Raw genomic sequence first — 16,921 nt, 5'->3', positions numbered from 1 at the left:
TACCAATGAAAATAAATAAATTCTACTTATTGTTTTTCTGCTGATTTTATTGAAATAAAACCGAGTAGAATGCAATTAAAATATATTCAAAATTTGGTTAATTCAGCTCAGTGAGAGTCAAAATTGCACAAAGTCTTTTTTATTATGTATAGTTTGCTCTTATTTATTTAGCAAATATTACTAAACCCTGATCACACTTTTTTCAGTGTAGGCCATGAATCTGAATTAATATTATTTCACTATAAATCTGAGCGTGCGCGCGCAATCTTGTTAACTCAGACTCCCTGTTGCTGCTGAAGCATCAGAGTATAAAGAGCTGTACTATATAATATGCAATAGCAGGAAGTTGGGAACAATTCACATTTTTATCATGTGCCATGGCAACTTTTTTTTTTTTTTTTTTTTGTTTCGTCCGTGTCTTCCTGCAGGTTGTCCCTTTTCCTCAGATAAATCTGCCAGCGTCGCTCCGAGGCGACCAGACACGCGTGCTGACGTGCGCGACGCGAGGAACAGGCTGCAGGGTCCGCTGGGAGAGAAAGGTCAGGGCGTTCCCCTCACCGCGCGGCGCGGCGCGGCGCGCCGGCGCAGGACGCGGCGCGGCGAGGCGCGTCCTGCTCCTGCAGCTGAACACGCGGCACCTGCTGGACCGCCGGACGGATCGAGGCCGGCGGTCACCTGTCGGCTCGCACGCATCGGTCACCAGGCAACCGAGCTAAACGCAATAAAGCTTGAAGCCTGTCGCTTAGCGACAATATTTCACTTAAAGTGGCGAAGGCAAAGTTTAAGTGAAACTTTTCTATTTGAGGATTTTCACAGACACACAAAGAGCTCGATGTGAATTCTTACGTCTTGTTGGAAATGCTTTTTTTTTTTCTTTACACGAGATAAGTTATAAATCAGTTGAGCTTTTAACAGCGCACTGTAGTTATTATTTGCCCTTTAAAGTCGAGAAATCTTCGCTGAAATCTTCTTTAGATTGAAATTAGATTTGCATCAATTTGAAATAGGATAAATAAAAAATATGCCAACTGAGGTCTGATAGCAGAATTGTTTTAACACTTATTGTATGCATGGCTGACACCAAGTTAGTAAAGGCTTAACTTCAGATTCATTTGTTTTGTCGGTTCATTTCTGTATTTAAATATTTATTTATTTATTTAAAAGCGAAGTTTGGAGTTTTGAATGAATTTGAACCAAATCACACAGTCGAACCAATAGTTATCAGACTGTAAAAATCATTTCTCACTTTGCAAAGCAGCTTGTTTCTGATGGCGATGAAACGGGCGACTCCTCAAAGACAGCAGAGCAACGTTTTAAAAAAAACAATAAATAAATAAAACAGAGGAAAACAAACAAACAAACACAGAGTCGCAAATGTGAATCCCACCTTCACATTTGCATTTGGTGGGATTTACATTTTCCTTGCGAGACTGAGGCAATGTAATGAATGCTCTTCTAAGTAATCAGCGGAAAAGTAGTTTTTTTATTGACAACTCAGAAACTAAACCCAACATCTAACTTTGCAATCTCGCGTCGCTGATGCAGACCTCCCTGCCATCACCCTCATCTGCCTGCTTCCTCTCTCGCGTCCACCCCTCAGTCCACATGTCCGCGTCAGCGTGACTTTTGACTTTGCTCGCCCAGTCTCCACACACTCTCCTCTGGGTCCCCCCCCCCCCCCCCCCCCCTCCTTCTTCCCTCCTGCTGCGTTTATAAGTCAGAAACCGCGACGTTGAGCTCACAGAGCAGAGCTGTGCGCAGAGGGAGGGGGGGCTGCATGAGAACACAAGAGCAGATCTAAACAAAACTCACAACAACAACAACAAAAAATTAAATCAACACAGCAGTACAATAGGAGTCAGAGCCCCTGCCATGCATGCGTTTAGGATCTGGGTTGTGCTCTGTGCGCTCAGCGCTGCCGGTTCGTCTTCATGCGTGAACGAGGCTGAGGACGATGAGGACTACGGCAACGAGATTTCTCTGGACCAGCAGCAGCAGGGTGAGTTTTGCTTTGATCGTTTTCCCTGCCGGCTGCTCTGACTGGACAGACTTGAGGATCGTCGTGTCTCTTTGACAACGTGTCGCCACTGATTTGGATTTGATTAAGTCCTTCGCCTAATTTGACAAATCTATTGCTTTTTCCTTCTTGTAAGTATTTATATAGATTGTGTTTTTGTTTCTTTCTAAATAGAAAGACAAGTTTTAGTCAGTGACCGTTAAGTGTTGATCAGAGACAACCTGTTTTTGCAGTTGTTTGTTTGTTTTTGCCTGGAAGGGAAAAGCCTAAATAGTTTGTGTCCAGGACGTGGGGGGTCTGCAGAGATGCTTACCTGCCCCTTTCCTGACCCAAAATGCCCCTGCCAGTCCTGACCTGGATGGAGGAAAGGTCACATGACCTTCCTCTCAGTTAATGATGATCTATCTCAGAAAAATCCCAAAGATAACAGTTAAGGTTTGTGGTTGAGATCAGAGGAAATGCGAGAAATTTCAATTAAATCAACAAAGCAAATGCCTGTTCGCAAAGTGCTTCATATCCATGTTCACCAGCAAATACATGGCGATGGGTGTGTTCGGTTTGGGAGCTATACATGTCCATTTTGGCACATGACATCACGCAACCTTCACGGGTCTGCGCCATTAAATCCTCCCTGTGTTTTCCAGAGTCTCCAAACTCTGACCTCTCCCACTGGGACAAGCTCTTCGTCGCTCTGGAGGATTCCCACATGAGGCAGAACATGCTGCTGGAGTCGGCGGAGCGGTGCTGCGTCGGACCGGCGTCTCTGAGGAGCCAGCTGGACAAGCTCCTCCGGGCGGCGTCGCAGCAGAGCTCGCCCGGCCTGGAGTCAGCGTGCAGGGCGCAGGTGGAGCGGGAGGCTCTCGGGCTGCACCGCGGCCTGGCGGAGCTCCGCCGGGACGGAGCCGAGATGGAGAGGAGAATGAACGACACCTTGCAGGCGATCCTGCGCGGCAGACGCGAGGATGAGGCTCGACTGAGTCGCCTCGAGGAGGCCGCGTCAGGAAGCGGCGGCGGCGGACACCAACAGACTCAGAGGCCTGGAGGTCCGGGCAGAGCGTTTAGCTCGGGGTTGAACTCAGTCCCGTCCGAGCTGGAGGAGCAGGATTTGTCCTCGCAGGTGGACCTGGACATGATAAGAGGCTCTCTGGTCGTCATAGCGAGAGACGTGCAGAGGCTTTACCTGCAGCTGAGCACCGTGATCGAGCAGGCGGGAACTCTGAGGAAGGGCAGAGGAGACACATGAACTGGCTGCAAAACAACAACATGCACAGCAAAAAAAACAAAAAAAAAACAAAACTGACTTACTTTTGTTACATATGAGCTTGTATTTCTCTGCCGAGTAGCTACAACTCTAATGCGCCATTAAGAATCTTGTGGGTTTGCTATAATGAATTAAGAACTTTTTTTTTTTAAATCAATTTATCAATTAAAAAGTAAATCGCCCTCGTGGAAAATGTTTCCTCCCTTCTTCCAGTCTAATTTCCCACAGCAGCTCACGTCATTGCGTCTTCACGCGTCTGATTGTAGCGTTTGTTTTTGTCGTGTTGGCCGCTGATTCCCTCAACCACCGCAAAGGCAAGTAGGAGAGCAGAGCCATCTGGAGGTTTTGGTTCTGGGTGTAATTTAAGGCGTGTTTGTCCAGCTCGTTAGTTGCTTTAATGCAAAAGAGGCCTCGGCTTGCAGCACTCAGTGTTTATGAGTTACACACCCTCCTCCGGCCCCACACTAGTACACACACACACACACACACACACACACACACACACGCACGCACACGCACCCATGCCTGCTGGCTTGTTTATTGAAACCAAAGTCAGGTTTCTGGAGGCACTTTCCTCATATGTTTTGTTCTGTTTTGTCTCCTGTCACTGGATCAGTCTTTTTTTTTTTGTTATTATGTATTAAAAACATCAAAATGTGTTTTGATTTTGTTTCACCGGGGGAACAAATAAATGTGGGTTTGAAAAATTGCCATACTTTGACAACGTTAATAGGGCGCAAGTCCAGAAAGGCGGTCAGTGGAGGGTTTTTGCAGTGAGGTTCTGTCAGCTGCAGCAGTTTTACTCAACTAGCACCTGCTGTTGGCAAAGGTCCAAACAAGTTGGAGGTTGAAGCCATTGGGTGGTCCAAGAGGGGCCTCCACCGAAGAGGCAGGAGCTAATGGCTAGTCTGAGAGAGGTCAAGAACAAACCAGATTTCTACAATCTTAAAAAAGAAGACAAAAAAAACTTCTGTCCTTCCTCAATATTAGACATGTCACAATCATATTGGACGAGTATCTACAGATAAATCAATGACTATTTTCATAGAAGGGCGCTGGAGGAGACGGACCATCAGTGGTGTTTTTGGGTGAAACGCCTACTAACGTAGTAATTTTCCTTGTTTGTTTATTAATGGTTATTTGTATTCATTTGATCAGCTCCGCATTTGATTCATTTCAGGTTTCTCGTATGTTTTAAAAGGAAGATTGTCGGCGCCACGCTGCCTCCTCCCTGCGTTTTCTGCATGAATAATTATCCACTGGTGCACTAACACTACGATGCGAGCATGGCGATTGTCTGAACGTTCTTCAAATTGTATTTGCAAAAACTCAAATTCATCTTCCAGAATCAGCAAATCTGAATTTCTACTAAAACAGAGATGATTTGTGATCTTCAAGTGAAATTTCAGATCTGGAATCAGGAAATGGAACAGGCAGGATTATGAGACAAGTGAAAACAGGTGAGTCTAATTAACTGAATGAAATGCAACTGCAGTCGATCACAAACTGAAGCTTGGAGAGAGAGGGGTTATCAATGTTTGTATTCCTTAACACCAGCGATCACAAATGTCGCACACGCTGGCCTATCTTTTATCATGTTCAGCCAATTGCTTGGCGTGATTCAACAGTTACGGCAATTTTCTTTTTAATCTTTGGACCCAAAGATCTGTTGTGGTAACGTCTCTCGTTGGTGGAAGTGAGCAGGTCATCTGGAGTCCTTCAAAAAAGGTTGCGCAAACAACGCCTGCCCACTGCACCAGTTCCACCGCTGGCCAACCAATGCAGTGCACCCAAGTGAACAGAAGACATGTCAAAAACCACAAATGAACACAAGAGAAAATAGCCACACGAGCACAGGAAATCACAGGAGTAAGTAAAACAGCCACTGAACTAAACATGAACGAACCCAAAAAGAGAATGGCATGCTATCACTAAAACCTCGTCTTGGAAATCCCAAAGCATACATTTTCAAAGTCCCTTTCAGATGACAACATTACAACCAGGGTACATTTCTTCCCACCCCTTTTTTTTGTATCTGCATCTACAATTTTACAGGCGAGTTAAAAACCACTGACTGCAACGTTTTTCTTCGGGCCTGTTTCCCTGGCCAGAAGAAACCTTTGTCTTGTCTCTGACAAGACAAAGGTGTGTGTTGCTGCCTGACCTTACACCTGTTTTACAATTTCCCTGGATATTTGCAGCAACAATTCATATCATGCAGACCCAATGATCTGTTCAATGTGGTGACACTTGACTTCCATTAAAGGTCTCCATCTGTGCAGTGCGTGTGGTGGGGGATTTTAAGAATGGCTTCTTTGTTGTGTTTTTTTTTTGTTTGTTTTTTTTACCAGCATGCAGAAGATGGAGCCATGAGAGTAGGAGGCTAATGATGGGGAAAACAGAAGAGGAGAAACCCAGAGAACAGCACTAATATGGTGGGTAAAACAAAAAGAGACGATAACTGTTCTCCATGCATAAAACAACCACTGTATGAGCCAGTTGGCCACACAGAGAGACAATAATCAGTGGACATTTTCTTTGTTTTTCAGCCTGACTTCCTTTTGATCTGCCCACCTTCTTTCATCTATTTTATGTCATCTGTAACAACTTCTTATCCTTTCTCGTTTCATATCTATACGCCGATCACATTGGATGCTCTTATCTACGTTGTCCTGGTAATATCCATTTGCCATTCTTTGCTTTTTTTGTTCGACCTCTTGTCATCAAACAACGGTCAAATCAAAGGCACCGACCTTTGGCGAACATGGTGGTGTGATGGTATGGGGATGAGTGCAAACTTTCTTGATCTATGTGCATAAGACAGAAAACCTCTGGAGGCTGATTAAAAGACAACAATACTCTCAGAGAGATTTTATTTTCACATCATGTAGTCACTTGACAGACAACACAATATTGGCACTTTCTTCTAAGCAAAAACAACAATACAAAATAGATCAAGCTCTGATGAACATCTAGCAGTCTCTTATGTACATTGGAACCATCCTCCTGAAGGACAACGTGTGGGCGAGGGGAAGAGGGACTGCGTCTGTCTATTTGATAGGTGAGTCCAGAATCTCCTCATACTCCTCCCTCTGGCGACGTCCCGCACGAGAGGGCAGCAACTTCATTGCCACTAGCCACCCGACGCTCAGCGTGATCATTACGTTCCCCACAACTTCCGGAGCGGTGGGAGCCAGAGGGAGTAGGGCCAAATGCAGGAGCATGGCTACAGGCACCTCCAAGCTCTGCGAGGCGGAGACCAGAGCTGGGTGGAGTCGGGTGAGGGCATGTGTCATTCCCAGGAAGGCCGCTAAAGAACAGGCGACTAAGCCCAGGATGAGGCTCCATGCTGGTAAACTCATAGGCCAAGACCAGCCCTCCTGGAGCAGGATCATAGTAGCTGGAGTGAGCAGGCAACCAGTCCAACTCACAGTGAACAAGGCAGTGCCAACTCCCACTCTGTCTTTCAGTGAGCGATACCCAACCAGCGCCAGGGCCATCCACAATCCCGCTAGTGCCGAAAGAGACCATCCGAAGGAACCTCTCCAGAATGTGACTGGGTCGACTGGTGCGTCGTCATAGCTCTCATCTGCCGTGGGAAGCAACACAAGGCCCAATCCGCACAGCCCAGCGGCTAAAGTTATCCCATCAGCCAGTCCCAGCTTTTCCTCCAGAAGCAGAAAGGCAAGGGTTGCTGACAGAGCGGTGGTTGCCAGTCGCCAAGTTGTTGAACCGTTTTCAGAAGAGACGAAAGTCAGGGAGGAGTATGCACAACAGAGGGAGAGCGAGTACGCGATGCCGTAACAGAGCAGACGTAGCCGATATCCTTCTGGCCCAAACGGGTTCTCCGCCCTGTGCAGTGGGACCACCACTGACAGAAGCTGGATGACGGACCTCACCAAGAGAAGGAACAGGGGTCCGAGGCTAAAGCGTTCAGAGGCCAGGCGGGTCAGGGCAATCAGGCAGCCGTGTGCAAGCGCCGCACCGAGCAGCCCCATCCAGGTGAGCCGAGACGCAGACACAGACGCCTCACCAAAACTGGCCAGTTGTTCTCCGACCCCTTTCCCAGATCCCTTCACTGCTTTGGTTCCCAGCTCACTCCCCTCCGCCCCCCCAGTGGCTTGAAGTTTATGGGCTGTATCCTTGTCTTTGGACCCAAACAACGTCAAGGGCCACTTCTTGCTCTCCGTGAGCCGTTTCCTGTCGGATGTCTCCTCCAAGAATGAGCCAAAGTCCTCGAATGATGGGGCATCGTCGTAGCCCTCGTCGCCTGGTTGGGGGAAATGGGTGTGTATTCCAGGTTGGGGGCTGCAGGGGGTTTGCGTGGCATACTTGGCTGTGACTGTGTGAGGGTGGATCTTCACTCTCTTCTTGGAGCCACTCAGAAGGTGAGCTGACTCCATTTTTAAAAAAAATTAAACCTCAGAGATGACGTACACCTGCGGGAGAAGCAGAAACGTTTTAGTACCCCACACACTAACTTCTTCTTCTTCTTCTTTTTAACCGTAGACCCCTGCAAATCCTCCCACGCCTTTCTTCGTCATGTTGCTTCTCCCTGGGATTCAGTTTGATATCTCATATATCTTTAATATCCGTGATAATAATAGCAGTGACTCACGTCTGCCAATGTTTCCCTGCAGTTTGCTACCAAATGCAAGTGGGCTTTACACAAATCCCCTGCTTAACCACGTTTCCCATGCAGTCAGACACATTACGTCCACAGTAACTGAATTAAGCAGAACAGTAATTGTCTTATCAAGCTCTGATCAAGTAGCTGCTGGCAATGGGAGTTATATAAGCCAAGCTTTTGAGCCTCCTGTCTTTTGATCTCTTTGTAATAACTTTTTCTTTCTTTTTTATTTTTTACCTGTGATTTCTAACACGTTGATTATGAAATGAAAACACAATATGCTCACTTAAGTCATACAACCAGTGCTACAGAAAACCTCATTTCTTTCTTGTCTAGTTTCGGTGTCTGCCTGATGCTGCGACGTCTTGCAGATGTCGGACTCACAACGTGCCACGTAAATATTATGTGGCACTTCTTCATTGCCGCATTTCAGGCAGAAAAATACCCAGAACCCCGTCGGGTCGATCTTGGTGTTTTAAACAGTTTCTCATAACAACACAACATTTGATCCTGCTTTTTGTGTTTTCGGCACACAAAATACATCTTTCAAATAACACAACTCTGTGTGTGCAATTTTCTTTGAATAAAGAAATGGGAAAACTATGGGAAGACTATGAACAATTTAACAGACTCCAATGTGCCCATGAGCCTGATCCAGATCAGGCAGATAGAGAAAAACACGTGGATGGATAGACTGAGCACATCTCAACAATTAAATGTCTTCACTCTGCAAAATTGTGCCACCCAATTTTTCTCTCCATATAAAGCTGACACAATTGTTTCTATCTTAAGGTATTTGCATGCAAATACCTTGTCTCTTTATGACTACGTGCCATAAAGAGACATGTAGTCTTTTTTCTCAAAGGTTGACGTTAAACCAAAGTAAACTTTTAAACTTTTTCATGAGTTTATAGGACAGTGTTATTTCTGTTTCATTGTTGCCTTGCAGCTAAAAGGCCCTGCTTTGTTCTCTCTGCATGTTAACTTGCATGTTCTCTGAGTGGATGCGTGGGTTTTCTCCAAGTGCTTTGGCTTCCTCCCACAGTCCAAACACATACCTGTTACATCACCTGATCACTCTGAATTGTCCTCAGGTACGATGATGCCCGTGCAAGGTTGTCTGTGCAGAACGTACACCCACTCCTCATGTCTATTAATTAAATGCAATACAAATAGGAGGAGTTTAAATTGAAATTCCTTGTAGTTTTAAAAGTTTTTGGTTTGGCTTTAAAAAACACCCACCAGTTTACCTCAGTTTAACAAAGATGTTACGAGTTGATCAAAAGCTTAAAAAGTCCATGTCATCATCAGGAATGTTCCCATATCGCTTGAAAAGCATAATAATCGTAAGCTATGCAAACTTCTGAATTTGAAAGAAAGATGGACGTAAAATTCTCCATGTATTCTGTCAGTTAAAAAATAAATAGAAAGGTGAGAAATCATATCCGACCTAAAAAGGGGGGAGGTGTAATCCGCCTTCGTTTTGTGCAGTGAGAAAAACATCAAAATATATGTCCTTTCATCCAGTGTAAGTATGTGATTCCAACAGCATTTATAACAGGATGAGATTTACATAGTTATTGGTATTTGTTGTCATCTATACAAACTGATTTAAAAAACAAGAGTGGTTTCTATTTCAGAAGACACTCAAAGCACTCAGAACTGAGAAAGTTTGTTTGTTTTTCTGCTGTATTTCTGAAAGAAAAATACAGCAAAGTGCTCTGGGATCCCAGCATGTCAGTGGCCCAGATAATTTCATAATTTCATGCATTCAGTCTGATCTCCAGCATAGCTCAGGGGCGAGGCATCGATGTGAATTGTGTGCAAAAGCTCAGACGTGGATCCTCGTCTAGGAGCCCAGAAGTGCCCTGAACGGCATCCCAACCAAATCACCCTCACGCCTGTTTTCACCGGCGGCTGCATGAAACCTGGTGGGCTGCAGCGCGGAAAAACGCACATTGTGCAGGAGGAGATCAGCATGTTCTTGTCTTGGCCGTTCTCTTCACAGTTAGTGACTGCGCTGGGTGATGCAGTCTGCCTCTGCAATGCCGCTGCTTTCTACTCGCAAAGCTTCGTTTTTGCACCTCACGCAACCACATATAGGTGGTGAGGTCCTCGGCGCTGGCAGCACACCTTTTACACACTGAGAGAGCACATGCAATGTGCATGCCATTAAAAGCGACATCCTGCGGACTATTAATAGTCAAGTCAATTTATTTCAGCGCTTCTATGACTAATTGAGCGTTCAAGGAGAATAAAGCTTATTAACTATAACTGGAGTTAAATAAGGCTGATGAAAACGCGTGCCCTCCCCGCCCCCCTTTTTTTTCCCCTCTCTCTCTCTCGCTTTGGCGGTGGTGCAAGATTTTTGCTATCATCTTGATAATTTACTGCTGACCTCAAATAACAACTCAGCTTCCAGGTTACGCCTTGCATTGCCCGTCTGGCGCGTGTGTGCGCCCCTGTTATTATTCCGCTATAAGCTATGCAGTGACAGCCCACGTCGTAAACCATGACAAATCCTTGAATGGGTAGGTGGGTGGGGGGAGGACGAGGGGTGGGGAGCGCGCCTCCGCATCACTCCGGGCGCGCGCCCTGATCGGTAAAGGGCAGCCAGAATCAATCAATCAATCAATCAAGCAGTCCCGGTGACCTGCCGAAGGGCTTATTAAAGCAACCCAGATGCGCTGTGAGCATTGCATAAAACACAACTGCGTGATTTTAAATAGATAAGGAAAGAATGCTTCCCTGCATTCACTCACCTGCTGTCGCACGAACCAGGGCTGAACTTCACAAACGGTCCGCCTCGGTCATTGAGTGAACATCTCCCGACGCTTCATCACCTCCTTTTGGCCATTTGTTCTTCTGCTTGTCGCTCTTTTCTCCTCTCCCTCTCTCCTCTTTTTTCCGCAGCAGTGATTGTCCTCAGGGACAGAGCGGTGACTTCAGCACGGATACGCACACCTCACTGCACACCTCACTGCACTCCACAGAGAGGAAAAAAGGTGTTTTATGGGAACCTGCTGGCCGCTTTCATCACTCTCTGGAACACACACAGGCGCTTCTGGTCTGGGAGAGAGAGAGAGAGAGTGAGACAGAGAGAGAGAGAGAGAGAGAGAGAGAGACAGAGAGAGAGAGAGAGAGACGACGGAGGAAGAGGAGGAAAGAGATCTAATCAAAACCTCTGAGCATGCGTCATAGCAGTTGTACCTTTGCGTATTTGTGCGTCACCCATTGTGTTTGAACTAACTTGCCTTTCTTTCTTAAAATGTGAATCCTTCTTTTGAACAAAATTGGATTTGAAAACACAGAGCCTTGTCAAAGTATTGGGATTGACTGAAGTGGCAAGACTTTACATGAGGGGATGTGCATGTTGACATAACACTGTCATAAGCATGACATAACACCTTCACCAGTGTTCTTGACTGAAGTGTATTTTGGTAAATAATGCAGCTCTGAATGCATTAAAAAAGTTACATTGAAAGAAATTCGGAAAATAATGGCATTTTTATGCAAACTTTATTCGAGATAAAGAGCTTTCTTTTTAAAAAATCACATAGCAAATTTGTTCCGAGCAATGAAAATGAAGATTGGGTTTTATTACCGAAATGGATCTTGCTTCTCTCTCAAAGCTTGAAGTAAATTGGTAGCAGCGACATTCCTGCCACTTGTGGATTATGGACATTGAACAGAAAGCTGTTCGATGCATCATCCAAAAAGAAAGAGCCTCAACTACAGACCTACCGAGGCTTGATGTCAGACTGATGGAGCAAGCGAACAATCGGGACTATGTTCAGAGATGACTGTGGCTCATTGGTAAACACAGTAAAAATGCATTTTACTTGTTAGTGCCTTTTAAGACTCTCAAGGACACTTTACAAAAAAAATCAAGCAATTCAAGAATACACTAAAAATGAACACAGAGGTAGAAGAAAAAACGAACAAACAAAGAGATTGCGATGAAACGGACAACTTGAATAGATGTGTTTTGATTTGTGGTTCGAAAGTAGAAAGAGCTGAAGGTAGAGACAGTCTTGTAATCAGAGAGCTTTCTCCCCCATCGCATGTTATTGATATTCTCTTGGGCAAGGCGCTCGACCCCAAATATCGATTAGCGTATTGACAAATGAATAAATGCACGTTTCTGGGTGTAGCTGAGTGACAGGCTAATCTGTTGAAACACTAAGAAGGGTGGGACGACAAGTAAGTTGAGTCCAGTTGCCATTGTGATGTTCTTTGGATCAAAACATATTTATAACCCAGAAAGGACCAGTCAAAGTCAACACCAAAGTCCAGTTTGGGGGGAGACAAGAAAAAGTAACATGCACCATCCGTTGCCCAACCAGCAAAAGCTTCTAGTTGTTTCAATCTAAGTTTAACAAAATCCCACTACAATGATGTTTATTACAGCTTTTCAGGAACTGTATTTATTTTACGTTACTTTTCTTTTTCAAGGTGTATTTGTGTTTGTGCCATATTTGGGGGGGGAAATAAGCAACAAGGGGGCAGCTAATAATTGTCCAGGCAGATGGGAAGCAGGTTGCCAGGCCTTCCTGAAACTATAAATGTTCCCTAGAACTGCTTATATACATGTTGTGCAGTGTATAACCCTACAAAGAGAAGACCTTGGGAATCCAACTACAGTCACTGCCACTGTAATCAGAAGAACGACTGGTGAGAAATAAGCAAATGTGCTTGGAGTCGTTCGTTTCCATTTAAATGGCTTTAAATCACATGTAAGGACACTGCTGCAAGGAAAAAATATGTTTCAGTCTCATCAAGAACTCAGTTGCTGTTCTTGATTAGAATCAAGAACATCGTGAATCACTGGATTCATGATGTTTGTTCACTAATGTTCACTAACCTCTGAGATTCAGACTGAGATTCATCAACACTCCGGAGTGTGCGTCTCGTCAGGTCAAAGTACTATTTGAAAATAGCAAATTCTAAGCAAGTATTGTTTGTAAAGCCAACATTTCTCTTTTTAATAATTTTTTAAAATCATTTTGATGTAATATTTCAATTATTTTTCCTTTAGCTCCATGTGGAAAATCCTCATAACTCAGAAATAAAGGCTTTCCATCCATGCAAAATTAATCTGTATGATGTGCTGCACTTGGTGATGAAGTTCCAAAAATAAAAGGACTTTCTGATAATATTTAAATGTATTAAATGGGTCTGTACACTAAATATGTACAGTTCAAAGTTGTGTTGCCTTGAATGTAATTTGGGTGCATCGTGTTAAAAGAGACTACAAATACTTTCTGAGTTTTTCTTTGTAAATATATTTCTTAACTGTGTCACATTTTTCTTTCACTTTCACTCATTTTGTAGAGTTCTGCTGCAGCATGGACACTAGATACGACTTAATGAAACAGAATCTGAATTTTGTAACAGAGGATTTTGTCCAACACCATTCAACAGTATCCAACCCCAGGAAACCCCATTTGTCTACTGTATGGCGGTAATTGCTTTGACATTTTGCCGCTATAAATCTTCTGTGCCCTGCTTCATCTTCAGCTGCATTAACCTTTGCAGGCTGCAGCCAGGTTGCCTGTAAGGTCGGACCGTCTCGATGTTTCACGAGAAGCCTCCAGTTGTCAGGAGAGCGAGTTCTCCACCTCGAAACGTCAATTGTTTCAATCAAATCCAGCGGGTGAGCAGAAGCAATGTGTTTCGTTTTTGTTTTTTTGTTTAATTTGGCGTTAGCTATATGATTTGTGTGCTTACTTTGTGATGGCAACTGCACAGCAGCTGCAGCTTCACTCCGGTTCTTTTTGTTTGTTGGTCTGGCAGCAGGTGTTTGAAATGCGAGCAAGACCACCTTGTGTTCTTTAAAACGGGACACTGAATGAAAAACAAAGGTAAAATAGTAAAACTCGGCCATAATACTGTGTCACTTTCTCAACAGGCTTATGCAGGTGCAAAGACAAAAAAAAAAAATAAAAAATTCAACTTCGAGGAAGCCCAAAAAACCAGAATGTATGTTAGAAATTCACATTTCTGTAAAAATCAAATGAAATAATTTTAACATAAAAAAAAACCAACACATTTTCTTTCTCCGAGATACATTTGAAATCAGATATTTACATACACTGCAGGACATTAAATCAGACTACACTGTAAAAAAGTTCCTAATTTAAGGTAAAATACCAGGAATTTTTACTGTATTTATGTAAAATTCTCTGTTCCCAGAATGTTACTGTATTCATACCTACAAATATTGTCAAAATTTGTAATTTATTTACACCTTATTTATATGGTCACGGGTTCATTTGAAACATTTCTGTGTTGCCTGAATTTTACCATGTCTTTACTGTAAAATTTTGGCAAGACAGGATTTTACAATATGGACACGGTTTTTACCTTTATTTTATTTATTTATTTTAAAGCATATGTGTTAGATCACTTAGGGTTAGCAAGATTTTCTAACTGCTGCAGCCAAAATAAAAGGAGGTCCAAAGATAACCTGCACTAAAGATACCATGCATATAAATACTTCAGGAAAGCCTCGATAGCAAAGAGAAGGTTCAACACTTTTCACAGGTTAATTCAAAACATTTGAGTGAAATGAAAGCAATGATGTGGATGTCTAATGCGGCACCAGAAACTCGCGACTTCCTCATGCGATATCATTGAAAAAGATCAAAAGAGATTGTGGACTTCCTCATGTTTGGTTCTTTAGATACAAGTGCCAGACATTGTAGATGTGAAGCTATCTCTACTTGATGATATGCCAGTTCAAACACCTGTGTGAGGGTTTTGTGTGGAAGTAAAGCGGCCGACAAACCTTGATTCAGTCACGTCAGCTCAGTCAGGAGGAAAACTCCTGCAAGCTCCTGTGAAAAGCTTGTGTTAAGTCCCTCACATTTTACCAAACCCATTCAGTATTCTGTATTTAATGAAATTTAAATATTTTTGATTCGCCTTAATGATCAAAAACTTGATCAAATTGACAGAAAGACATTTAAAAAAAGCTTAAGTATCTTTTTACACAATGTACGGACACATATGGCACCATGTGAATACTGAGTGAAGGATTTTCTAATGCGCTTTCCAAAGCGTCTACTCCCCCGTATCAATAATGAATGCCGCTTTAAAAAAAAAAAACACTGTTAGAGCCACAAATGTGTGCCGTTTATTTATTCAACACACCCAGGCCTGTGTTTCATGTCAATTACTCCAGAAATACAACCCAAGCTGGATGCTTGGCCGAGTTCTGCTTGGGCAAATGGATGAGGGAGAGAAAGTTCATTTCCTGCCGTTGCTGTTTTGTACAGTTTTGTAATGCTCCTTGTCCCTGGAGCTGTTTCTGCAGTTTTCTTTCTCCCTGCTACATCTGGTTTTGGCATCAGGCTGAGGATGAGGAGGGATATCAGGTGTTTCCATGGTTACGGCGGATGAGAGCGCTTTAGGCCCAGCTATTCGGGGGGCAGAGGGGGGACGCGAAGGGGGAGCTGTTTAAATCCTATCGACTGCTCTGCAGGTCTTGGGATTGAGGTTAGTCACATTTGAACTGAAAGAAGCCACTTCCCATGAGGAGTTATTGGCTGGATGTGATGAAGATACGCCGGGAGGAAGTGGAAAGCAGCTGAAAGCAGAGAAGTGGCGACAAAATAAAGATGGACAGTGGGCGAGAGTCGTAGAATTTCTGCTCCGACTCTCTTGCCCTCTCTGGTCAGGACGAAATTATTCATAGAGGGTAGAAGAAAAAAGCAGCTGCAAAACGGGAAAAACTTCTTCTGCAGCCGTTCCTGTGCTCCAGTCTGATTTCCCATGTGCTCCAAACCTGCGCTTTATACGCAGAATAAACACAAACAAGAACAATAGGAAGTAATCGGTATTCCTATCTCAGGGGATTACTAGATTACTGGGTGTTGGCTGTTCATGACCTATAAGCAGGATATCATTATTCAGAGCTGCACCCCCCACTCCCAGCCTGTGTGTCTGAATGCCTGTTCTCATTTCGGCAGCAGCTGATGACAGCAAAACTCACCCGACTGTGGCCGCAGAATCATCCATCACCATGTCACCGGCGTGGCGAGGACAGATTAGTTAGAAAAAACAAGGATGGAAAAATAGCTTTTTCTTCCAGGATCACCTCGCATTTACCTCCATCCATCTTCCCAATCGGCTATTCTGCATTGCTCTGTATTCACATCCACATCTGCTCCGAGCAGCTACTCCCGCCCTCCTGAAGAAAAGCATTCCACCGGGATGATGCTGCCACCACCATGTTACATGGTGAGGACGGTGTGTTCAGACGGATGCAAGATTTCGATTTTTGTGCCAGATGTAGAGTTTGGATTGTTAGCTCATAAATGGGGGCTCGATACTAATGTTCGGTGCATCAAACAAATTTAAAATCAAATTCGAAAGGATCTCCCCACTATGACGCTGCTGTCGCCACGTTTACAGCAGGAATGGTGCGTTCAGGATTAGCCAGCTGTGCGTGGTACAATTCCAGGTCACCAACATCAAGTAAACAAAGTTGCAAAAAACTAAAATCAAAATGGTGGGAAAAATCGTGATGCTGCCTTATGAGTTTCTTGTCTCCGGTATATTTTTTCACCAAACAACTCTGCTTTCATGTCCCCTCGAGGAAAGACATCCCCACATCATGATGCTGCCACCACCATGTCCCAACTAACTCTGCACAAACTTTTTTTCCTCGCCAAAGAGGCATTATATTTCACACTTGGTTTGTTGTCTTTAGGGTGAGCCAGCTAGAATGATTCCATCACTGCAATGTTATTTATTTATTTATGTTTTTTTCTGTTTTTTTTATCCAGCACTTGTACAATACACTCGTGTCTTTTCCGTTCCTCAACAAGTTCCCTCGAGGTTGTCCTGACTTTACAGCTCAAACGTCCCATCAGTTCTCACCATCTTCCCTGTCCCGCGCGGGACAAAACAATCCTCACCAGGATGGTGCTGCCACCACCGTGCTTCACAGCAGCGATTGTATGTTCACAGTGAGTTAGCCATAGTAGCAGTCAGAATTATTACAGCA

At 44.0% G+C, this 16,921-nt stretch overlaps 2 protein-coding genes across 3 annotated transcripts; one reads left to right on the top strand and one right to left on the bottom strand.

The window, feature by feature from the left end:
- The first annotated feature begins 1,711 nt into the window (after positions 1–1,711).
- LOC129365390 (uncharacterized) lies at positions 1,712–3,945 on the top strand. Its single transcript, XM_055038568.1, has 2 exons — positions 1,712–1,999; positions 2,662–3,945. The coding sequence occupies exons 1-2, from the start codon at positions 1,873–1,875 to the stop codon at positions 3,258–3,260; spliced, it is 726 nt and encodes a 241-aa protein (XP_054894543.1). The 5' UTR covers positions 1,712–1,872; the 3' UTR covers positions 3,261–3,945.
- Positions 3,946–6,134: 2,189 nt separating this feature from the next.
- slc35g2a (solute carrier family 35 member G2a) lies at positions 6,135–16,007 on the bottom strand. Of its 2 annotated transcripts, XM_055038994.1 has the most exons (4): positions 15,905–16,007; positions 13,639–13,755; positions 10,671–10,977; positions 6,135–7,717 (listed from the first exon to the last, which is right to left on the bottom strand). In XM_055038994.1, the coding sequence occupies exon 4, from the start codon at positions 7,679–7,681 to the stop codon at positions 6,329–6,331; it is 1,353 nt and encodes a 450-aa protein (XP_054894969.1). In that variant the 5' UTR covers positions 7,682–7,717; positions 10,671–10,977; positions 13,639–13,755; positions 15,905–16,007; the 3' UTR covers positions 6,135–6,328. The 2 variants fall into 2 exon arrangements, with proteins under 2 accessions (XP_054894969.1, XP_054894970.1); XM_055038995.1 differs by lacking the exons at positions 13,639–13,755; positions 15,905–16,007 and having other exon boundaries at positions 10,671–10,997.
- Positions 16,008–16,921: the final 914 nt, after the last annotated feature.

Source organism: Poeciliopsis prolifica, unplaced genomic scaffold (assembly GCF_027474105.1).
Source record: "Poeciliopsis prolifica strain line A6 unplaced genomic scaffold, Auburn_PproV2 SCAFFOLD013, whole genome shotgun sequence".
NCBI lineage: Eukaryota > Metazoa > Chordata > Actinopteri > Cyprinodontiformes > Poeciliidae > Poeciliopsis > Poeciliopsis prolifica.
The sequence above is the reverse complement of the archived record's forward strand: the minus strand, read 5'-3'. Positions and strand labels throughout refer to the sequence as shown.

Bases quoted from the DNA above. Each gene is read 5' to 3' on its own strand.
- slc35g2a (XM_055038994.1), bottom strand. From the start codon at position 7,681: ATGGAGTCAGCTCACCTTCTGAGTGGCTCCAAGAAGAGAGTGAAGATC.
- LOC129365390 (XM_055038568.1), top strand. From the start codon at position 1,873: ATGCATGCGTTTAGGATCTGGGTTGTGCTCTGTGCGCTCAGCGCTGCC. The intron at 2,000-2,661 runs GTGAGTTTTGCT...TGTGTTTTCCAG, and splicing joins TCTGGACCAGCAGCAGCAGG to AGTCTCCAAACTCTGACCTC.